Source organism: Pteropus alecto, unplaced genomic scaffold, assembly GCF_000325575.1.
Source record: "Pteropus alecto unplaced genomic scaffold, ASM32557v1 scaffold43, whole genome shotgun sequence".
In the NCBI taxonomy this organism is placed as follows: domain Eukaryota; kingdom Metazoa; phylum Chordata; class Mammalia; order Chiroptera; family Pteropodidae; genus Pteropus; species Pteropus alecto.
The window spans coordinates 4905331-4929717 of NW_006435764.1; the positions used below are offsets into that span (position 1 = coordinate 4905331).

The 24387-nt window shown below is 47.9% G+C and overlaps 1 protein-coding gene across 9 annotated transcripts in view; it reads right to left on the bottom strand.

Moving 5' to 3' along the window:
• The window catches only part of DPP3 (dipeptidyl peptidase 3), a 27463-nt gene extending 3507 nt beyond the window's left edge, over positions 1-23956 (bottom strand). Inside the window, exons 1-17 of one of the 9 annotated variants that reach the window (XM_006911056.3) lie at positions 23385-23501; positions 22814-23002; positions 21932-22209; positions 13260-13349; positions 12618-12755; positions 12110-12184; positions 11440-11533; positions 8814-8944; positions 8575-8705; positions 8441-8499; positions 5929-6123; positions 5607-5719; positions 5163-5255; positions 3619-3681; positions 3396-3520; positions 3160-3280; positions 1924-2103 (exon numbers count right to left, since the gene is read on the bottom strand). In XM_006911056.3, coding sequence (XP_006911118.1) covers positions 1924-2103; positions 3160-3280; positions 3396-3520; positions 3619-3681; positions 5163-5255; positions 5607-5719; positions 5929-6123; positions 8441-8499; positions 8575-8705; positions 8814-8944; positions 11440-11533; positions 12110-12184; positions 12618-12755; positions 13260-13349; positions 21932-22201 — 1878 coding nt within the window. In that variant the 5' untranslated portion in view covers positions 22202-22209; positions 22814-23002; positions 23385-23501. Of the gene's footprint in view, positions 1-1923; positions 2104-3159; positions 3281-3395; positions 3521-3618; positions 3682-5162; positions 5256-5606; positions 5720-5928; positions 6124-8440; positions 8500-8574; positions 8706-8813; positions 8945-11439; positions 11534-12109; positions 12185-12617; positions 12756-13259; positions 13350-21931; positions 22210-22602; positions 22730-22813; positions 23354-23384 lie in introns of those variants that run through there. The other 8 variants (XM_015588814.2, XM_015588816.2, XM_006911054.2 and 5 more) reach the window with 8 other exon arrangements.
• Between the last annotated feature and the right edge of the window lie 431 nt (positions 23957-24387).

The following is a 24387-nucleotide window of genomic DNA, read 5'->3' on the forward strand; positions in this document are numbered from 1 at the left end:
CTTGTCGAGTTCCATGAAAAACTCTCTTGGTTCTTTATTCAACCTCGCTGAATTCTTTTATGATTTTCAATATCTTGTAGATCTTTTTGGCTTGCCTATGTAGACAGTACTATCACCTGCAAAACAATAAGTTTTGTTTCTTCCTCTTTAATGCCTAAACTTTTCTTTCATTTTTCTTGTTTCCTTCCAAAAGCTAAGGACCTTCAGTGCATTGTTAATCAGAAGCAGAACAGCATTTTTCTCTTCTTCCTGATTTTAATGGGAATGTTTTGGTGTTTTGAACAGATGACATTTATCATATTTTCATTTCTTGAGAATATTTTCATTTCTTCATTAGTAGTCAGGGAAGCACAAGTTAAATTTTCTTTAACAGTTAAGAAAATTCTTTTCAACTTTGAGTTTTCTAAGAGTTTTCATCATAAATGGAAATAAGTGATTTTTGAGGGTTTTCTCTAAATCTGTTGAGATGATCATGGTTTTTCTCCTTTAATCGATATGATTTTCATAAATATATTTTCTAATGTTAAATAAACCTTGCATTTTGGGGATAAACTCGTTAGTATTTTCCAGATTTGGTCTGCTAAAATTTTTTTTTTAGAATTTTAACATTTACATTTTCCTTTCTTGAACTATCTTTAATTTTGATGTCAAGGTCAAACTGGCATCATAAAATGAGGTGCAGAACATTTTCTCTCCATTATCTGGAAGAGTTTAAGTAAAATCGATGCCATCTGTTACCTAAATATTTGGTACGATTCACCTATAAAACTGTGGGCTTAGAATTTTTTGTAGATGACTTCAGACAACTGATTTAATTTCTATAATGGCTATCGGACTATTCAAGCTACTATGCATGAGTCGATTTTAATAAGTTATCTTTTTCTAGGAATTTGTCAATTTTATCTATGTTGTAGGTTTTATGGCCATAAATTTCTGCCATATTTGTAGTATGTACTCTTTTAAATTTCTACTCTTATATGTGCCTTCACTCTTTTTCTTGACAAATCTTGTCAGAGGTCTGTCAATTTTATTCGCTTTTTCAAATAATCAGCTTTTGGCTTTTGGTCTTCCCTATATTTGTATTTCAGTTCATTTGTGGAGGTTCTTATATTTGTGATTTTCCTCTGACTTCCTACCTGTTTCCCTCTCTCCCCTGAATTCTTAAACTTGGTGGATTTATGAATTGGGTCTTTAATCAGTTCTAAGAAATTCTCAGCCATTATCTCATGGAATATTTCCCCTCCTTCCTTTTTTCTCTCCTTTCTTCTTGGAACTTCAGTTTATGTACATTAGACCTTTTCACAAGATCCTCCATGTCTCCTAACCTCTCTTTTAAATTAAATGTTCTCTGTTTCTCTGTGCTACATGCTGTATAATTCCTTTTATCTGCAGCTAGATCTAAAACCTGTTCAAACACAATGCAATATATATGCCTTACTGTTAAATTGTACACCTGAAACTTATTGGATTTCATTAACCTATGTCACCATAAAAATAAATTGATTAAAACTAAAATAAAATAAAAGCTCTTCAACCTGCCCATTTTGAGTTTTGGTGATTATATAGTTTGTTTCCGGGGATCCTATTTGATTCTCTTCCAAACACCTAACATTCTGTGGGTCTGATCCTTACTTCTGCCAGTTCTCGGGGATGGGGGAAGGAGTGGCGAGAGGGGTTCTTGTCATGACCTGGAATTATCTCATTCACTTATTGTTTACACGTCTATTGTCAACCTTCTGTCACTACAATATAAGAAACTGATCACAGCTTATTCTCAGTTACTGGCACATGGTAACTAACACTCGGTAGACAGACTTGCTGACTGAAGGAATGAATGAATGAAGAGGCTCTGAGGCAGTGTTACAGGACGGAGAGATAGGGTGAGGTTGGAGGGGTCTTCCGAGGTGAGAGGCCTCCACTTACCTGGAGTCTCCGTAGAAACCGCTCCAGGGCGGGCTTGCCCACGGACCGGATCTTGCTGTGATCGAGGCGGACCCGGGCATCCGGGCGCCCATCAGAGCCTGTGGTGGGAGTAACGGTAACGAGGCCCTCGCCAGCCTCCAGCAGGACCCTCAGGATCACAAACCGGGCCTGCATGTGGGCCTGCCGGAGCCAGGGAGAAAGGAGTCATTTGCAGCCCTGAGATAAGATACATCGAGTACTTGGTTTGAAGCCCGATGTATATATATATACATATGTAGTACGTGGTCACTGTCAATTGTTCTTACCGTTTTATTCTCCCCTTTTCTGCCTGTTCCTCTCCCCTCCATTGCTTCCTTGTTCCTATGTTTATAAGGGAGAGCAGGCTGCCCTGGAGGACAAGGAGGCCATATCTGGCCAGGACCTCTGCTGCTCCAAACCCTGCCCTGATGACAGCAGTTACCCCCAAGTGTCCCTCACCACTAGGACCCCAAGCCCTTTCTCCTCCACAATCTTGTCTGCATTCAACAGAGGAACAAAGAAGGCATCATTTTTCCCAGTTTACAAATGACAAAACAGAGGCCCAGAGAGGTAAAGTGACTTGCTCAGGGTCATACAGCTGGTAAAGGACTCAGACCCAAGCTTCCTGACTCTAAAGTTTTGTGGTTTTTTTGATGACATAATATTGCATCCTTAAAACATGCTTGACTTTTCAAAAACATTTCTATCGCTTACCCTATTTCCAAAGTTTATCTTATAACCGAGCAGTCTAGCCTCACGGCTCTGGAGGCAGACTGCCTGGATTTGAATCCTGGCTCTTTTACTTACCAGCAAGCTTATCTCTTTGTGCCTCAATTCCCTCATCTCCAAAATGAGGGTAATGATAGTATCTACCTCCTGGGGTTGACACTCGGGACGAATGAGTTTATTCATGTAAAGTGCTTACAACTGTGCATGGTACAGAGTAAATCCTATAAGTCAGCTATTAAGAGTTGTAGTAAAGTCCTCTCATTCAATTTGCCCTCAGAAGTGGGCAGGGACATTATTGCTCCCATTTCACAGGCTGAGACACTGAGTATCACAATAGTGATGTGACTTGTCCCCATATGCAGTGGAGTCTGAGATTAAACCCAGTTCATGTGCCTCATAGGCATGGCTGTCCCATTCCTGTACCCAGAATCCTGATCCTGGCCCTCACTTCAGGCTCCCTGACTCCTGAGGACTCCTCCCAGCCCCCACCTGTCTCCAGTTGGAGGCCTCGGGGGTGTAGAATTCCAGAGCAAGCAGCCCAGCCCGAACCATGTTGAGCCAGTTCACGTAGATCACGTCTTCTGCATCACTCCCCTCGAAGCCAAAGATCCTGGGGGAGGGAGCGCAAGGTGGCAGGGGTGGTCCAAGGCTACCTGGGCCCTGCCCTCCCTGCTGACACCCCTCCACCCACAGAGGAGGCCTGTCCCCACGCCTGCTGCTCGTACTCCAGCACTTGGGGGTGGAGGCATAGGTAGAGGCCCACGCTCTCGGCTCGGCACTCTTCGTAGCTGGAGGCGATTGTGCTGAACTTGCTGTCCCAGGTCTCCCCGCTCCGGTACCAGCTCTGAATCTGGGAGGGGAGGCCCAGGAAGCAGGCTTAGGGGCAGCTGCCACCCTACCCGTGTCCACCCTCTTGGCCTCCTGGGGCTCCACCGAAGCCGGCCTCACCTGCTCCCCTGTCTCAGGGTTGATCACTGTCTCCTGGTCAAAGTTGAATGCTCCTTTCTCATCCTGCAAAAGAAGGGTCATTGCCATGGGACAGGAGAGGGGAAGGTACTCCTTCCCAGGTCCAGGGCTTCAGCCCTGGGACCCAAGGGCCTGACGAGTGGCTCAGAAAGGTGACCAGGGAGCAGTGAGCAGGCGGCAGCCGCAGCAGGTCCACTGACATACTGGCTGCCTCCAAATCTGAGTCCTATGTCCCCAGTGGCTCTCTCAAGAGCCCAGGGGAGGTGGTAGAACCAGAGCCGCTGCCCCGCTGTGTAGAGAGCCACTCCGAGGGCCCGAGAAGGGCAGGGCTTGCCCAAAGGCACGGGACGACCCAGACCCACTATCCCCAGACTCGTCGGAGATGTCTCAGTGGGTAGGTCTTCTCCCCAAGCCGGCAGAGGCCCCGGCACGTTTCTCTTCCTCAAACGAGCATCACCCTCGCAGCACTATGCATGTGCCCAGTGTCTTTTACGTATTATCCATTTAATCCTCACAATCATCCTCCAAAGAAAGTTCCATAATTATCCCGCTTCCCAGAGGAGCAAAGTGAGGCTCAGGGACTAAGAGCCCCAAAGCGGAATCAGAGCATCGATCCCTTAACAAGAACACGCATTCGCTGAGGGTCTCCTGTGTGCCACACAAGCCCCAGGGTTTTGCTTTTTATTCCTCACACCAGCCCACACAGTAGGAGTCAGGAACCCCATTTTACAGATGGGCCAATGAGGCTCAGTGAGGACTGACTTATCCAAGGCCACAAAGTGGCCACATTTGTCCCTACTTCCCTGGGACGTCAAAGCCTGGACAAGGCCTGACACCAGACTGCTGCCCTCACCACCTGCTCTCTGAACCCTCCTGATTCCCGGGCCCGGCTTCAGCCCTTCCTGTGCCATTCATGGGGCGGCCCCACCCGATGGGGAGCAGGCTGCACCCAGAACCCCACACTGTGATGTCCCGCCTGCTTCTGGTCATCTTGTCTGTGCAGCTCTGTGCTGAGGGTTATTAATGGGCTCTTCTCAGCCTGCAAGATAAGCTGTCTGTCTTTTTCAAATTCCCTCAGTGGGTGTCGAGGGGGCTCCAGCTACTCTAGCCAGCTGGCAGGAAGGGGCTGCTCTGGGGAGAAGCAGCCCCCTACAACACCTGGAAAGGTACAGGCTCCAGGAACAGCAGGACAAAGACAGACAGTGCCTCAGCCTCAGGACTGGGAGCATCCAGAGCCTGCCCCCTCCTAGCCTCTTTGTCCCCAGGGCTGCCTGAGTCACACCCTCAGGACAGGCTTCCTTGGCATGACCCAAGCAATTCCTCCTGTGCAGGAGACTCTGTACTGGGGAGACCTCAGCTGAACTGTCCTGAAGGTCCCAGTCAATCCTTGGAGCTCCTGGGACATCTTTGGGGAGGGAGAGACACTGAGGGCAAAGTCTGGGGCACCTTCACCCCTGGGAAGGGCTGGTCACAGGAGGGGCGAGCTGCAGGCCCGGGGGCTGGGGGTCTGCCAGCCACGTTCTTACCTGCACGAAGAGCTTGCCGCTGCCGTGGCCCAGCAACTCGTGCAGCCCTACCTGGACATCGAAGGAGGGCCCCTTCCAGCGGATATACAGGTCCTGCCAAGACAAGCAGATACCACCCATGCTGACCAATGTCCCGCCACGGCCACACAGCCTGCCAATGGCCCTTGTGCCCAGCCGAAAGCCCATCATGACGCACAGGTGCGGTAAGGGCTGACTCCACGCCAGGCTCCACACTCAGCAACAACCTGGGAGGAGGGGGCTGCCTCCCCGTTTTGACAGGTGAGGAAACAGGCTCCAAAGTCACAAGGTCGCATGGCCGAGAAGTGGCAGAGCCAGGACTAAAGCCGAGCTCTTTCTCCTCCCCTGCACTGGGCTGTCTGCCTGCCTACTATCGGGTGATGTCAGGCCAGGCCCAGCCCTGACCCTCGGGCTGCCAGTGCCCACCTTGTCGTCCTCCTCCAGGAAGGTGAGCTTCTCCCGCTGCGTGGCGTAGGCCACAGCCAGCACGTTCCCCAGAGACACATTCTTAAAGCCTTCTGTTTGCCTCAGGTCGTCATCTGGAGAAAGCAGGGAAGGGACAAGGGAGAAGGGCAAAGGTCAAGGGTTACAGACGAGAGCGATGGGCGGGGATGGCGGATCGAGCAGGGCAATTCATGGCCAGGTGAGCATGTGGAGGAGGAGGGGGCGACACTAATGGAGGTTCCTGGAGGACTGGGGGATACTGTCATGCTCGAGGGGCCGAGGGGCCGGGCCTGAGGACGCTCACAGTTGGGGATGTTGATGCCAGCAGGGATACCGGAACCAGCGAAGGTGAGAACATCCAGGGAGGTGAAGTCAGGGGTGAGGAACTTGTCCTTCTCGAAGGCCGGGGGCCAGGGCAGCTCCTTCAGCAGCTGCTCTGCACTTGCCACCAGCCGCTCAAACTTGGCACTCATGGCCTTGTTCACCATGGCCACGAAGCCTGTGGGGGAGAGAGGGGTCTGTGGGTTGGCAGAGTTCAGGTGGGACCTCACACCCCACTCGACCCCTGTACCCCTCCAGTCCTCAGGCATATAGTGAATGTCTGCTGTGTATGATGACCCATACTGGGGACAGCAGTGCCCCAGGCCTGGCCCTGCCTTCACGGAGGTCACTTTGAGGTGAGTGGGTTGTGGAGAGAAGGCTTCACTGATCCATATGAGATGAATCTTAAAGGAGTTTGCGAGGAGTACATAGGGAGTGGTGGGGAAAGGATCAGAGTCCCAGTGGAAGGGACTATATGAACAAAGAAAGGTGTTCTTCTGGACGAAGTGTGACCTCTCCCGCGTGGCTACAGCATCTGGCTTGTGTGGCAGTGCTGAACAGGAGGGCTGGGGCTGAGCCTGTTACGTTTCCTGGCTCAAAGCAGTGTTTCTGAAATGCACCCCATAGAACGGGTTTTCTGCACCAGGCTTCATAAAGAAAGAGCTCCCTGATCAGATAACTTTGGGCAATGCCGTATGCTCTATCTCCAAGCTCTTAGAGGTTCCTAACTACATCTGTATATTAAAGGTACTGAAGAGTCCTGTGAGCAGAGACCTCTTGCTGCTTAGCAGGGAACCCTTCCTCCCAAATGTACCACACCTCAGAAAGGCCTGGCTTAGACTACTGCGTGGTCAGGCCCTTGAGAAGAACGGGTTGGCCTGGCCAAGGGACATGGCAAAGCTTCCCTGTCTGGATCCACTCTGTCCGGTGGGATCGTCACACCAGGCCAGGAGGGCAGGATGATTAAAATTGAAAAGAAGGAAAATGTCCAACAATTAGGGATTGATTAAATAAATTAGGGGGCAGCTATAAGCTGGCACGCCATGCAACTGTTAGACATAGTACAGCATCCAACGGCATGGGAAGTTATTTGTGATATATTGTGAATACTATGCAGCTACTAAAAAGAAGGCGGCAGGTCTATATGTACTGGTATGAAAAGATATCCGAGATACAGCATTAAGTGAAAAAAGCAAATGACAGAACAATATGTAGAGTATAATCTCACTTCCTGGATGAATTAAGAGTAGTGTGTGTGTGTGTGTGTGTGTGTGTGTAAATGCTTAGACAAAGGTCAGGCACGACCTGTACTCAACTGTAAATGGTTGTGACCTTTGGAGAAGGGTGACACAGGAGAAGGTAGTGAAGGAGGGATTTCACATTTTATCTAACATGCTTCTGTACTGTTCTAATGACTTAACAACAAACATGGGTTTTTAAGGTACACACACATGTATATGTTTTTGAACATTTATAAGCTCTCTATGGTAAACAAAAGGCAAAAAGTATATTCAAAATTTTAATCTTGGGGTGGGTGCAATCACAGCTGATTTTTTTCCTGTATTTAAAAAAATTTGGGCCACGAACGTAAATAACTTTCTAATAACCACCATGAGTTATGGCTTTTGAGATCGAGTGTCCTGGGGAGACCCTTAGGTCTCAGCCCTCAGAACAAGCCTGGCAGATCAGACCCGCGCAGGAAAGCTGCAGGTGTGCACACCTGTCTTCCCCTCAGGACCCTAGGCCACCTGCCCCCTTATGCCTTGTCCCTGGGCCTGACTCTATGGGCTCAGATCCAGGCCCCCCACGGGCTGTTGGGGTTTTTCTTTCTCTTCCCAGGCTAATCTCTCTGATTTCTGGCAGCTGGATGCTCCAGATTCTACATCCAGGGGCTTGGCAGAGACAAGTCTAAATCCTCGGGCTGGATGCCCGGCCTTGCACAGGTGGCTCCCGTGGGGGTGTGGGCATAGAGGCTGAGGCAGCCTGCCATCTGCCTTGGGATGACAGCAGCCGAGTCAAGTTCACAGTCATAATTAACTATGCTCCCATTCACCCAGCACTTTTATGTGCTTGGCATTGTGTTGAGTAGTCTGTATATAATATCTCACTTCCTGACATGCAAAAGGGAGTGACTCATGCTCAGAGGTGGGATTAACTGGCCCAAGGTCACATAGCCAGGGAGTGGCAAAGCGAGGCTTGGAATGGACAGAGCCTGTGCCCAGACACCAGGGGTAGCACAGCAAAGTGGCTCAAAGCCAAGGGGCCTGGGCTCGGCCACCTATCTTCTGTGCCTCGGTTCCCACATCTGTAAAGTGAAGACAGAAATCCTCACAGGATAATGGTGTCAGATGAGCTAACAGAAGTGCCCAGTACGTGGTACGTCATCACGGTTGGCAGTTGTCATCGTCATTATATTGCCAAGGGGGAAGGGGAGAGCCCTAAGGGGACATGGGGAAAGGGTTCCCGCTCTGACCCCCCCGCCTCTCAGAAGTTACCTTCAAATTCTCCACGGGAACCAAAGGGGTCTCGGTAGCTCTCGATGAACCCGATGTAACTGAGGGAGAAAAGGGCAAAGATGGAAGAGGGGTGAGAAGGAGGGGTGGGGTGGGGTGAAGGCTGGGCCCCTCACCTCTCCACGATGGGGCCTTTGTCCTGGATCCAGAAGCGGGAGCCCCTCTTGTGGGCCTCGATGGAGCCCTGCGTGAAGCTTTCTATGTACTGGGCCAGCATCTGCTCCTGATGGCTGTTGGCTGCATAGGTCTGAGGGTGAGCAAGGGCTGGTCAGCCTCGGGCCACCTGGCCACCCCCTTAACCCGCTGTGTTGCCGAGGGGTCTGGAGCCTACAGGCGTCGACCCCCCCAGCCCTACCTTGGCTTTCTCCAGGTGCTCCACCACCTTCTGGAGGATGGGTGCGTAGTCCCCCCGGGTCACCTGGAAATGGCTCCCTTGGAATTCGTAGCTCTTCAGCTTGGAAGTCATCTCAGAATCCAGAGCAGGCTCTGAGGGAAAAGGGGTCACTCGGGGAAAAGGCCAATATAAGAAACCCCTGCAGGCTCCTCACTGTGACGCTCTTACTCCAAGCACGTCTGTGGCTGCCCACGGCCTACAGACATTAGTATAAACTCTCACTTTCAAAAATATACATATTATGTAACATGAACTAGTCTAAGTGCTTTACCTTGGGCAACTCATTTAAGCCTCTCATCGATCTGGGGGGGCGGGGAAGGAAAGAATTATCTCCACTTTATAGATGAAGAAACACCGAGAGCTTAAGGAAGTTATCTAAGGTTACCCAGGCAGCAAGTAGCAGAGCAGGATTCAAACTCAGCATGGCCGACTGTATTTTTAAAAGATAGCCATACCCTAAATGTAATGACAACGGTCCATATGAGATGACAAGAGGGTGAATGGGAAGCAGATAAGAGGAAGAAGTTGGGGAGATGTGAGGAAGGGCCGTGAGCCGAAGATCACACGCAGCCTCAAGAAGCTGAAAGAGCAAACAGATTTTTCCCGAAGGCTCCAGAAGGAAACCGGAGTTTTGATTCAGACTTTGGGCCTCCAGCACTGTAACAGAATAAATTTGTGTTGTTTCATGCCACTAATTTGTGGTGATGTGTTACAGAAGCAATGGGATGCCGGCACACTGTTGTATTTTGCTTGTTGCTTCTAAATTATGTCAAGAAGAAAAAAAAATGGCCGCAGTATCTCCCATCTCCCAGTGTGACTTCTCCCATCAGGATGTAGGGGCTGTATTTCCTCCTCTTGAAGGAAGGCAGGCTTGTGACTACAGCAGAAGTGACACATGCGACTGCTGAGCTTAGGTCATGAAAGGCGACACAGCTTCTGCCTGGCTCTCTCGGACTGCTCGCTCTTGGAGCCTAGCCACTGCGAGCAGTATGAAGAAGCCATATGAGGCGTTTTGGTTGACAGCCCCAGCTGAGGTCCCCGCCGACAGTCAGCTAGCATAAATGTGTGAGTAAGGAAGCTGAAGATGATTCCGGCCCCCAGCTGTCAAGTCAGCCTCAGTCTCCAAGTCTTCCTAACCGGGGCCTCAGCCATCATCAACCAGAGGTGAGCTGTTCCTGCCATGCCCTGTCCAAGTTCCTGGCTCACGGTGTCCATGAGCATGTAAAGGTGGGTTTATATCACTAAATTTGGGAGATGTTTGTTACACAGCAATAGATAACTGATGCAATCAGGGGGCCTGACTCTAAAGCCACACTCTTAACCACTATGAGGACGGGTCCAGCTGGTGTGATCTGCTCCCATTCCCTTGAACCCAATATCCTTTTCCCTCGTCAAATCAAACTACTTGCTAATTCCTAACCTTTCCCACCACTCTGCTTTGGTTCATGCTGTTCCCTCCACCAGGAGTGCAGTTCCCCACCCGTCTTCATTTATTCGTACACCGAGTATCTGAGCATCACCCAGGTGCGAGCCACTGGGGAGATAATGGGCAATGAAACACACAGTCTGTCCGCTCGAGGGGCTTGTGGTCAAGCAGAGGAAACAGAAAAATAACTGGGGAATTACTGGCTGTGCTGATGGGAAAGGAGAAGGGCCCCGACTCAGTTATGGGAAGACAGGGAAAGGTCCCGGAGAGGGTGATGATGTCCAAGCATGGCCTAAAGGGTAAGGAGGTGTCATCAGGCGAACATCCGTAGGGGAGGGAGGATCTTCTAGGCGGGAAGCGGGAACAGACTGTGCAAGGCCTGGAGAGGGTGTGTGAGAACGTGGGGTTTTCAGGGGATTGAAAGCTGCTGAGCATGGCTGGGGCACGGAGACTGTGAGGGATGTGAGGCTGGGAAGTTGTAGGGAAGGGAGGGCTAGGTTGCAAAGGTTCTCATAGGGGCCCAGACATTTCTGTCTATACTGCATCCATTTCCCCCGACCCCAGGAAGAGACCCCTAACCCAGAAACAGACCCCAATTTTCCTTTGAGAATCCCCTGCCACTACCACCACCAGTTCAGGTGGTGGGAGGGGCTGACCTCAATGCCCGACTCCGAGGTAGGCTTGAGACCAGATCTGGCCAATCACAGACCTGGCCCTTAACCACAGGGATTGGTTCACAGATAAATACAGGATCCAAAACACAGAAACTAGAGCCACTCCCAGACCTTATGAAGAAACTGCTGGGAGAAGGGGCCCCTCCTTCTGCTGAAATGGCCAAGCTGGTGTCTATCAGGCCCCGTGTGGGAGCAGCCGGCTGTGGATGAAGTCAGAGAGCCCAGCTAAGAGATGGAGAGAAAAACTGCTGAGCAGCTGGATCCAGCTGTGCCTGAAGACTTCTTACTCTGGGCTTCTTAATTACTCAAGGCTACAAAGTCCAGTTTAGGTTTAAGAAAATTAAAAATAGATTCCTTCACTTGTAACCAAAGAGGTATGAACAATGGAGCCCTCAGAGATGGATGTGGCTTTACCCTGAGGGTAGAGATATTTGGGAAGCAGAATTTAGTAAGTTCTCCATCCTCACGTATGTAGAAAGGAACCCACCTGTGCCCCGCACGGAAGCCAGCCGCACCTCGTAGTGGAGCTTCCCGTCCTGGCCGACCTCCTTGAAGAGTCGTGTGTTATAGGCACTGATGTTCTGGAAAAGACCAGGGCAGGGGTTGGGGGAGAGTAAGTCTAGAAATGGCTGTGGGGGAGGGGGAGGAAAAGCAGATCACACCAGGTGACGCAGAGGCAAAGTGGACTGGGGCCTCCGGGGGACCTGCCTGAGTCAGCTGGGGGAGGACAGAGTGGGTGGGCAGGACAGGGCAGACCCTCCAGCTCTGCTCAGTACACTTGAGCACTAACTTTTACTAAGCACAGCGTCAGCTATGCCAGGCACCACATGACCTCAGCTAGCCCAGGGCGACATGAGGCAGGCCCCATTTCACAGACAGGGAAACTGGTCACACAGCTGCTGGGCTGGGAGGTGAATGCCCACCCCAGGGGCTCTGATGTCCTGCCTTCACCTTCCCTGAGGCTGTCCGAAGGCCCTTTGGCCTGGGGCGGGGCAAGGTGTCTTCATTCCAGCCAGACCGACACTTAGACAAGGAGCCCGAGTCTTCTCCACCCCAAGGACTGTGTCTTTGTCTGTGTCCTGGGCCCACGCCGAGGCCCAGGAATAGGGGCCAGTGGCAAGGGGACCCAATGAACCACTGCCCCGAGTTCCCCAAACCTGTGAGTCCAGAAAGTCTTGGGCCAGTTTGGCATCTTCCATGGTACAATCCCCAGAAAAATAGGTGGTGACGCCCTGTTGGGGGAGGGGGCAGATGGAAGGAGGAGTTGCTGAGGTCGGAGGCTGCAGCGGTGGCTGATGAATGCCTTCCCAGCGCACTATCCAGCCCCGGCCGGGCTTCCTGCACCTCCTCTCAGCAGCCCCACCCTGGCCCCCTCCATCTATTCCCAGAGGAGAAAATTATAACACAAACAACAGAGTCCCATCTCCAGCCTTCTTGCTGCTCTGCTGCAGCCTCTCACAGGTCTGCCCAACCCTCGGGCTTGCCATGGGGCTCACCCCACACAGCTTCTAGGCAGGAAGCCTGGGTCTCCGCCTTTCTCCTCCTTCCCTCCTCTGCTCCCTCCAGCTCTCAGTTCCTCTCTCCATCCCCCGTTCTGCACACAGCATCCCAGGATCGCAGAGAGCATTCCATCCAACCTGCTTCCCATGTGGTTGAGGGCCTCACCTCCTTCCCCAGCCCGAGGTGTCGAAGCCTCGGCTCCAGAGAGAACATGAGCTCCCCACAGGTCTGCCAGAGGCCCCTGACTTCTTCTGGGTGCTCCTGGGCAGCCTTACTCCCCAGGATCACACGTTCCAGCTTCTCCTGCAGGGGAAGGGAGGCCATTGGCCCAGCCGTACCACCCAAACCTGCCTTCTGGAGCCTCCGCAGCCACCCCGAGCTCCTCTTCCACCATCTAAGAACTTCTGGCTCCAAGAGCAGCTGATGGACCAGCAGCACTGGCGTTGCCTGAGAAATACTGAATCTCGGGCCCCACTGCAGACCTTTCGGTCAGAAGCTGCATTTCAACAAGACTGCCAGGCAGTTCATGTGCACAGTAAGGGCTGGGAGCCCCTCGGGCCCAGATAGGCCAGAGCCCCAAGGTCCCAGGGAGGAACTCCCTGTGCCCAGGCTTCTCCACTATGCCCGGTGACTCCCCCTGTCTGCTCCTTGAATCAGCAGTTAGGAGGAAGCTATACCCAGCAAGCTGGGTGGCCAACCCAAGGTCACACAGCATGGCAGTGACAGGGTCAGGCCTCCGCTTAGGGCCCCACTCCCACCCCACCAGCCCCAAATTCCCCAACCTTCTCCAGCCCTCGCCCAGCTTACCTTGGGCAGGTTGGGAACAAACTTGGTGTCGCCGAAGGACTTGTAATTGCCCATGTTGGAGTAGACCCCCGCGGCGTAGACCAGGAACGCCTGGGGGGAGGTGGGCATCAGACTCCTAGAGGCACAGCCTCCTTGCCCTCAGGAGGCCCCCATCTGACCCTGACGTACTTTCACAGACCGATCTTCACACACCCACTGTCCCGCCAAACTGGTCTTCTCAGTGGCTCCCTAATATACCCGAGCGCTCATCCACCTTTGTTCCCACCATGCCCAGCATGCTGTTAGCCACCTGCAGCCATGCCATAGGACCTTTAAGGCCCAGTTCAAACACCACCTCCTTCTGCAGGAAGCCTGTCCTCTGCCCCCAACATGGCAGGCAGCTGGCACCAGAGGCATCAGATGTTAGGGCTGGAGGAGTCTTGGTCATCTGCTTTATGGCTTTTGCTGATCCCAAATCTAGTCTCTCTCCAGCAACAAAACCTCACATCTTCCTTTAGGGACGGGGGATCTTCCTTCCCCCATTGCAGGGGTGGCCAAGGGCTCAAGCTGGCCAGTAAGAGCCCCCCCTATCCAGGCAATTTCCCAGGTGCAAAGAGCCTCTGTTCTGTAGTAGGGATCATCAAGCCTGGAGCCCCCGGAGCTCCCTACTGGAGTCCGGGAAGAAGGCAACGCTGAGAGGTGAAGGCTGCATCACAACGGTATCACTGAGCCCCTGAATCTAGCTGTCCCTGAAGCCTCCCCTAGCTCTGGACTTTTCAATTATGTGAGTCAACGACTCTCTTTTTAAAAAATAGACTTTATTTTTTAGAGCAGTTTTAGGTTCACAGCAAAATTGAGCAGCAGGTGCAGAGATTTCCCACGTATCCCCTTCTTCCACGCACACACACAGCCTCCCCCATCATCAACATCCCCCACTAGAGTGGTACATCTGTTACAACTGATGAACCCACACTAATACATTTTTACCCAAAGTCCATAATTACATGAGGGTTCACTCTTGATGGTGTACGTTCTATGAGTTTGGACAGATGTATGACATATCCACCATTACGTGTAATACATTGCTCTGTATCACTGCCCTAAAAATCATCCGTGCTCTGTCTTCCCTCCCCACAATGCCTGGCAATCACTGATCTTCTTACTGTCACCAAAGTTTTGCCTTTTCCAAAATATCATGTAGTTGGAATCATACAGCAGGTAGCCTTTTCAGATTTTCTTTCGTTGAGTAACATGCATCTAAGGTTCCTCCTTGTCTTATCGTGGATTGATAGCTCATTTCTTTTAAGCACTGAATAATAATATTCCATTGTCTGGATGGACCACAGTTGATTGATTCAGCTACTGAATAACATTTTGGTTGCTTCTAGGTTTTTGCAGTTATAAATATAGTTCCTAAAACATCCATGTGCAGGTTTTCGCGTGGACATAAGTTTTCACCTTGGTAAACACCAAGGAGCACGATTGCTGGATTGTGTGGTAAAGTATGTTTAGTTTTGTGAAGAGCCGCCAAACTCTTTTCCGCAGTGGCTGTACCATTTTGCATTCCCACCAGAAGTGCATGAGAGTTCCTGTTGCTCCACATCCTTGCCAACATTTGGTGTTGTCAGTGTTTTGGATGTTGAATAATCCAATGGGTGTGTAGAGGTATCTCATTATTTTTTAAATTTGTAATTCCCTAATGATATCTGATGTGCAGCATCTTTTCATATGCTTATTTGCCATCTGTATATCTTCTTTGGTGAAGTATAATTTAAGGTCTTTTGTTTGCTTATTGTTGAGTTTTAAGAGTTCTCCATATATTTGGAGTAATGGTCTTTTGTGAAGCATATATTTTGCAAATATTTTTTCCCAAATGTCATTTTCATTTTCTTGACAGTGTCTTTCACAGAGCAGAAATGTTTAATTTTAATGAAGCCCAGTTTACCACTTATTTCTTTCATGGATCATACTCTGTGGTGTATCTAAAAAGCCATCTCCATACCCAAGGTCATCTATTCTCTCCCGTGTTATCTTACTAGGAGTTTTATAGTTTTGCCTTAACATATAAGTCCGTGATCCATTTTGAATAAATTTTTGTGAATGTAAAAATCTATGTCTAAATTCATTTTTTTTTTTGCATGTGGATGTCTAGTTGTTCCAACATCATTTGCTTAAAAAACTATATATATATATTTTTTTGCTCCATTGTATTCCCTTTGCTCCTTTGTCAAAGATCAGTTGACTATATTTATGGGGTCTATTTTGGGCTTTCCATTCTATTCCGTTGATTTACTTGTCTGTTCTTTTGCCAATACCACAATGACTTGATTACTGTAGCTTTATAATAAGTATTAAAATCGAGTGGTGCCAGTCTTCCAACTTTGTTCTTCTCCTTCGCTTGTGTTGGCTCTTCTGAGTCTTTTGCTTTTCCATAAAAACTTTATAATCAGTTTGTTGATACCTACAAAATAACTTGCTGGTTTGGTTTTTTTTTTTATTAGGATTGCATTGATTCTATAGATCAAGTAGGGAAGAATTGACATCTTGACAATATTGAGTCTTCCTATCCATGGACATGGAATATCTCTACATTTATTTAGTTCTTTGATATGTTTCATCAGACTTTTACAGTTTTCCTCATGTAAGTCTTGTATATATTTTGTTGAATTTATATCTAAGTATTCTACTTTTTTGTGTATTGTAAATGGTATTGTGTTTAAATTTCAAATTCTACTTGTTCATTGCTGGTACACAAGAAGGTAACTGACTTTTGTATATTAACTCTGTATCTTGTAACCTTGCTATAATTGCTTGTTACAGGAGTCTATGGGGTTCCAGGAGTCTTTTGTCAATTCTTTCAAATTTTCTACATAGATGAACATGTTATCTGCAACAAAGATGGTTTTCTTTCTCAATCTGGTAACTTTATTTCCTTTTCTCACATTGCATTAGCTAGGATTTCCAATACAATGTTGAAAAGCAGTGGTGAGAGGGATCATCCTTGCTTTGTTCCTGATCTTAGTGGAAAAGCTTTGAGTTTGTCACTATTATAGTCTTTATTAAGTTGAAGAAGTTCCCCTCTATCCCTAGTTTACTGAGAGTTTTTGTCATGAATGGGTATTGGATTTTGTCACATGCTTTTCCTGCACCTACTGATATGATCATGTGATTTTTCTTCTTTAGCTTGTTTATGCAATGGATTAGATGTATTTGTTTATTTTCAAATGTTGAACCAGATTTGCAAATCCAGCATAAATTCTACTTGGTCATGGTGTATAATTCTTTTTATATAGTGTTGAATTAGATTTGCTAATATTTTATTGAGGATTTTTGCATCTATGTTCATGAGAGAGATTGGTCTGTAGTTTTCCTGTAATGTCTTTGTCTGGTTTTGATATTAGGGTAATGCTGGCCTCATAGAATGAGTTAGGAAGTATTCCCTCTGCTTCTCTCTTCTGGAAGAGATTATAGAGAATTGTATAATATTGTCCTTAAATGTTTAGTAGAATTCATCAGTGAACACATATGAACTTGGGGTTTTCTGTTTGGGAAAGTTATTAATTCAGTTGCTTTAATGTCCATGGGATCTGTAGCAATGTCCCTTCTTTCATTTCTGATATTAGTAGCTTGTAACCTCTCCCTTTTTTCCTTGACTAACTAGAAGTTTATCAATTGTTATTGCCTGAAAGCTTGTGTCCCAACCCCTCAAATTTATATGTTGAAACTTAACTCCCAAAGTGACGATATTAGAAGGTGGGGCCCTTGGGAAGTGATTAGGTCATGAGGCAGAGTCCTCATCACTGGAAGTAGTGTCCTATAAAAGAAATCCCAGACAGCTAACTTGCTCATTCCACCATGTGAGGACACAGCGAGAAGTCAGCAGTCTGCAACCCCAGAGAGGGCTTTCATCATTACCCAGCCTGAACTTGGACTGCCAGCCTCTAGAACTCTGAGAAATAAATTTCTGTCACTTATAAGCCACTCATTCTGTGTAATTTTGTTATAGCAGTCCCCCAAAGACTAAGATATCAATTTTATTTTATCTTTCCAAAGAATCAGCTCTTGATTTCACCGATTTTTTTCTATTGATTTCCTGTTTTCAATTTTATTGGTCTGCTCTAATTTTTATTATTTCTTCTGCTTACTTTGGATGTAATTTGCCTTCATTTTTCTTGTTTACTAAAGTGGAAACTTAGATTACTGATTTTTAGATCTTAATTCTTTTCTTATATGCATTCAATGCTGTAAATTTGCCTCTGAGCACTGCTTTCACTGCATCCCAGATTTTGATAAATTGTGTTTTCACTTTCATTTAGTTTGAATTATTTTGACTTTCTTTGAGATTTCTTCTTTGACCCATGTGCAGAAATGTGTTGTTTAATCTTTAAGTATTTTTGGATTTTCCAGTTTTGTTATTGATTTCCAGTTTAATTCCATTTTATTCTGAGAGCAGACATTTTATTATTTCTATTCTTTTAAATTTGTTAAGATGTATTTTATGGCCCAGTATGTGGTCTATCCCGGTGAACGTCCCACATGAGCTTGAGAAGAATGTGTGTTCTGTTGTTGTTGGATGAATTAGTCTATAGATGTCTACTACATGTAGTCGATTGATGGTGTTGAGTTCAACTATGTCCTTCCTGATTTTCTGCCTGCTGGATTTGTATATTTCTGATAGAGGAGTGTTAAATTCTCAAACTATAATTGTGGATTCATCTCTTTTTCCTTGTAGTTTCACCAGTTTTTACCCCACATATTCTGATGCTCCGTTGTTAGACACATACACGTTAAAGACTGTTACGTCTTCTTGGAGAACTGACCCTTTTATCGTTATGTAACACTCCTCATTGTCTTTGATAACTTTCCGGGTTCTTAAGTTTGCTCTTTCCAAAATTAATATAGCTACTCCCACTTTCTTTTGGTTAGTTGTTGATATGGAATATCTTTTTCTATCCCTTTAAATCTCTACGTGTCTTTATATTTAAAGTGGGTTTCCTGTAGACGACAACAGTTGGGTCTTGGTTTTTGATACGCTCTGACAATCTGTCTTTTAAATAGCACATTTAGACACCTGACATTCAAACTGATTACTAATGATTGGATTAATACCTACCATGTTTGTTACTGTTTTCTATTTGTTGTTCGTGTTCTTTGTTTCTATTTTTTTATTATTTATTTTGAATATATTTATTTGTTTTATGGTGACACTGGTTAACGAAATCCAGTTTCAGCTGTACACGTTAACAGGGAGGCATACGTATATTTACACTGTGTATTCACCTCCCATAGTTAGATTTCTTTCTGTCACCACATATTTGACCCCCTTTACCCTGTCTACCTCCCCCTTCCTGTTTCTATTTTTGTCTTTCATTCCTTTTCTGCCTTTTGTGGTTTTTAATAGCTTTTTATACGATGCTGTTTTCTCTCCCTTCTTAGCATACTAGTTGTACTTCCTTTTTTACTTTTTTAGTGGTTGCCCTAGTTTGCAATATACATTTACAACTAACCCAAGTCCACTTTCAAATAACACTACACTGCTTCATGGGTAGTGCGAACACCTATAGTAACAAAATAATCCTAATTCCTGCCTCCCCTCCTCTAAGTCATTGCTGCCATTTGTCTCACACATAAACATGTTTTATTATTTATATACACATATAATTGAACACATTGTTGCTATTATTTTGAACTATTATCTCTTCGATTAAGAATCATAAAAATAAATTTTAACTTTACCTTCACTTATTCCTTCTTCAATGCTCTTCCTACATCTCCAACCTATATCATTTTCCTTCTTTCTAAAGAACTTCTTTTAACATTTCCTGCAAAGCAGATCTACCAGCAATACATTTCTTCAATTTTTGTTTATCCAAGAAAGTCTTTATTTCTCCTTCAGTTTTGAAGGATAACTTCGCAGGTACAGAATTCTAGGTGGTTGGCTTTTTCTCTCAACATTGAAATATTTCAACTCGCTCTCTCCCTGCTTGCATGGTTTCTCAGAAGTTGGATATAATTCTTATCTTTGCTCCTGTATAGGCAAGTAGTTTTCCTTTAGTTTCTATCAGGATTTTTTCTTTAGCTTTGATTTCTTATAGTTTGAAAATGATATGCCTAGGTGTGTGAGGGGTTTTGCACTTAATATCCTGCTTGGATCTGTGGTTTGGTGTCTGACACTAATTGAGGGGAAACTCTCAGTCATTACAGTTTCAGATATTTCTTCTGTTTCTTTCTCTCTTTCTTTTCTTTCTGTTTTTCCCATTACGTATATGTTACACTTCTTGCAGTTGTCCCGCAGTTCTTGGATTTTCAGTTCTGGGTTTGTTTTTTGTTGTTTGGGGTTTGTCTTTTTTCTCTTTGCTTTTCAGTTTTGGAGGTTTCTGTTGAGATATCCTCAAGCCCAGAGATTCTTTCTTCAGCTGTGTCAAGTCTACTAATAAACCCAGCAAAGGCATTCTTCATTTCTGTTAGTTTCCAACTTCTAGCATTTTTGTTCTTAGAATTTCCATCTCTCTGCTTACATTGCCCAGCTATTGTCTACTTTATCCATTAGAGCCCTTAACATATTAATCACAGTTGTTTTAATTCCAGGTCTGGTAAGTCCAACATTCCTGCCTTATCTGAGTCTGGTTCTGATGTTTGCTCTGTCTCTTTAAATCATGTTTTTTGCAAGTTAGTATGTTTCATAATTTTCATCCTGATGGCCAGACGTGATGTACTGGCTAAAGGAACTGCTATAAATAGGCCATTAGCAATGTGGTGGTGAGGTGTGGGGGCAGAGGAAGGTTCTACAGTCCCATGATTAGGTCTCAGTCTTTTAGTGAGCCTGTGCCTGGACTGAGAACTTTGTGCGTACTTCTCGGTCCCATGTCCCAGCTGCTTCCTTTACTCACAATATGGCTTGAGGGCGCTGGAGTTGATTCTTTCCCTCCCATAGGTCAGCCAGGTTCCAGTTCGGTTCAGATAAAACCCTGGCATATTAGGTTCTAGTTAAATATCTTCTCCTGAGAGCCAACCATGTTGAGAAGAACAGAATGTCCTAGAGCATTTCAAAAACGGTTCCTTTTCTCCTCCTCCTGCCGGAAGCAAGAGGGGCTTTATCTCTGAAATTCATTGTGAGAACCAGGTCAAGCTCCTAGAGGGAAAAGTCCCCAAAGCATGGGGATCCCCTGGAATTTTTAAAACTCAGAGTTGTCTACGCTGAGTCTACAGTGATTCATCAATCACAGTTCAGGTTTTCCTAGCCCAGCGCTGGCTCCAGTGGAGGCTTCTGCTGGTGAATTTTTGCTCTGGTAGGTTGTGATACTCTGTACCTGCCTGTCTCTCTCTAATTTGGGGGACAACAATTTGCCCTGTGATTTCACTTCTCTTAAGAATCTGAGAAGAATTTTTGATTGTTCAAGTTTTACTTGTTGTTAGGATAGACTGGTGACTTCTAGGCTCCACACGTGCCGGGCTAGAAACCAGAAGTCATGATTTTCTTTTTCATTCGAGTCAATTTAAGGTGGATTTCTGCTACTTACGAACAAAAGAATCCTACTGAAAATAGCAATACTTGGGTAGCACTTGTCCATTTATAAGTACTTCCCCAGCTTTTAACTCTTAATCAGTAAATCAAGGCCCAGAGACAGGATGTGATTACACAAAGTTCAAATAAGTTAGAAGAAACAGCCTGGGCCTCGGCTCCGAGATAAGCAATCCAATCCCTTTATTTTTCATATAGAAAAACGGGCTAGATTCTCATACATTCTTGGTGAAGCTTTTTAGAATATTTAACACCACCAATTAAGAGTAAATGTACAGAGCCTTTGACCCCGCAATTCTAGAAATAGATACTACTCACATATGTGCACAAGTATGCTCACTGTGGTACTGTTTGTGAGAAGGACTGGGAACAACTGAATGTCTAGCAATAAAGAAAAGATTAAATTGATTATAGTGTACACTGCTTTGGAATGCTTCACAGTCAATAAAAACGAATAAGGTGGACTTATATGTATTCCACGGAAGTTCTCCAAGACATGGTGTTCTGTGAAAAAAGCAAGACTCATAAGAACATAGAGTGTGTGACCTCATTTATGTAAAAGAGAAAATGAGAAACTGATACATGTGCACATCTGTATTACGTGTGGAGGTACGTAATACAGACAGGGTTGAAAAGGTTGTTTACCCCACCATCCTCAGTGGCTACCTCTGAGAAAGGCACTGAGAATGAGTGATTTTTGTGTTTTGTTTTACGTCTTTCTGCACCGCTGCAATGCATTAAGAATTCATTCATGTATTACTTGGCCAACACACCCCCAGACAAAAACCAGGGGCCGGGCAGAATATTCTAGCCAGGAACACACAACATGGTAAAGGAAGACCTAGTCTAGAAGGCAGACCTCCTGATTCCTACCTGGCGCTCATTCCTCTACCATCCCTGAATCTCCACAGCCACTTCCTTTACTCACAGCCCTTGCTATGATCATGGCAGCCGCCATTTATCTTGGAGCTGGGTCACCACAACCCGAAGAGATACAGACTACTCTCAAGAATATTTTGCAGATGGGAAGACTGAGGCTCCAGGAGGGCAGGTTCCAGTACTTGTCATTTGGAGTTTAATCCAAAGAGAGAAAGAACTTTGTACCCCTGCCTCCTGGTCCCTCGCACCCAGAAACCACTTGAGAAAGGCAGGCGGGCCTCAGAGAACTGACCTGGTACTCCTCCTCGGTAAGGCCCTCAGCCAGGGCATGCTGGCGCAGCTGGTCGGGGTCCTGGGCACGGAAGAGGCGGCTGAGCAGGGCATAGATGTAGGGGGCCTCAGGGGACGTCTGCAACAGCACAGCCAGGCCTCCATACCAGGCAGCCCGTGACAGGTGGTGGGCATAGAGGCGCTCTGTGGGCGACAGCAGGCGGAAGGCCTCGCGGCAGTCCAGGCTAGACACGCCGATGTCATTGGGCAGGATGTACTGGGTGTCCGCCATGGGCCCTGCTGGGAACCATCACCATCGTCACAGCCATCATTCACCCCACACCAACTGCACACACCTGGCTCTGTACTCTCATGATCTCATTTAATCCTCCCAAAGGCCTATAAGGAAGGGACTACCATTGGACCCATTCACCAGATGTGGTAATTGAGGCTCAGAGAAGGTTAGGTGACTCACCCGAGGTGATTACAAAATACATTGTTAAGTCATATTTGGCCTGTGACCCTTCAACCTTAAAGATTGACTCCAACTACCTAGTCTTACAGATGCGGAAACTGAGGCCCAGAGGGGCAAGGAGCTTTGCCTAATAACACAAGGGAAGGGTCAGAAGCAGAGATCTGCACCTCTAGAATCCCTGCCCAGGCCCCTCCTGGCTCCCCACCTCCTTCTCTGACCTTTTAGCTTCCTCTTCAGAATGTTCCTGCAGGTTCTACAATTCCATTCACACTGTGCCCACAAGGACAGGGTCCCAGGCTACCAGCTGGAAGACCCAGGTTCCAAACCTGACTCAGCCCCAGGCTTCTAAAAGCAAATCAATTGTTTCACTCTTCTGTGCCTCAGTTTCCGCCTCTGTAAAATGGGGGTGATAAACAACCCCAGCCTTACCAAGTGGGTGTGCAAATTGATGAGGTCACATGGGACGGAATGTACCCACAGCAGTAAACGGTTTTCCTTGGGCTCTTTTCCTCTCTCTCTGCTCCCGGGATCTGTGTCACTCTCATGCCTCTACGTTTGCAACGGCTCCTGCCCTTTCCCTGTGCTCAGCCAGGGCAGCTAGAGCCACAAAGTTCAGAGCTGGAAGAAAACTCACTTTACAGAGAGGCTGACCCGTTCAGTGAGACCAAGCAAATCACGAAGGTCTCACAGCCCCCTTGGGAACCGGGGCGTCTCCCAATCCAGGGCATTCTCCACACGGTTCTCTCCACCTCGAAAGTGTTTCCAGCATTCCCCGCCACTCCCAAAGCTCCGCCCCAATAGTACAATCCCCCGGGTTCTGAAAGGGGTGTTAACCCTTTGCTGCCCGGAGCCTTCCTCAGCCTCGGGACCGCCACGACTTTAGAGGGGGTACTGGATTGGGGGGGGCAGAATGGGAATGTTATCTTGCTCTCGGTCCAGATTCGCCCTGTCCCCCGAGGATGACACATTGTGACCCCGAAACCCGGGAGCCGTGTCTCACCTGCAGTAGCTGCTCCGATCGCAAACTCACTTCCTGCTTCCGGCTCCCGCATTCATTGGGGCTCCGCAAACTCCGCCCCCGCCGGCCAATTGTCGGGCCTCGGGGCCCGGATGGGCGTCGGTTCCAGCCAATAGGCGTGCCGAGGCGAGCTCCGCCGGCCCGCCCGCTTCCCGCCTCCAGGCTCTACGGGGTCGCACGCGGGATGGCCCGCGCGGCCTTGGCTTTTGGTACGTAGGCAGCGCTCGCGCGGGGGCGGAGACCTGCGTGGCCCGCCTAGCCGCGGCCTAGTCGCGGCAGACTGGGCTGACGAGGTCTCCCGAGTCCCGAAGGGGCGGCGTGAGTGTCCTGGGCGGAATACCAGGGGTTTTCTCCCCACATACACAGCCCCGACTCCGCTCTCCTTTGAGGTTTTTCCCAGTCCCCCGACCTCAGTTTTGCAGGCGAGAACCTGCACAATGGGAGTAAGGTGGCTGCTACTTCCTGAGTGGATTCGAGGATCAGGAGGTGGAGACTGGAGACTGCAAAGCGCTCCGTGTTGGGAATAGAAACTACGGGCGAGCGGGCTACTGCCTGGGCTGATGGTCCCACCCGGTGCCTGCGCTACCATCGACTCACTGGGGGCGCGGGGATCGGCGGCAGCCGCTGAACATCTCCGAGCCTCAGTTTTTTTCAGCACAAAGAGGCGAGGGCAGTTTCTTGGTGCTTGCCGGGTACCTGCCTAATGGATGAGAAAGCCACCTGCGACCCAGAAAGGCTGCCCAGGGCACAGCCGGGTCTCAGGTTCACTCTTTCATGTCTGGATGGTGTCACAGGCCTGGGTAGGGTACGATGGCGTGTGAAAGTGCCCGGTGCCCAGCCAGGCTGAGTGGGGAGCATTGCGAGGGTCCCAAGTCAGAGTAGGGGCGGAGTCAGGCTATCTAAAGTCGAATCGGGCCTCCACCGGCTACTGTCTGCGTGTCCTTGGGTGGGTCACTTTATCTCTCTGAGTCTTGGCTTTCTCAGC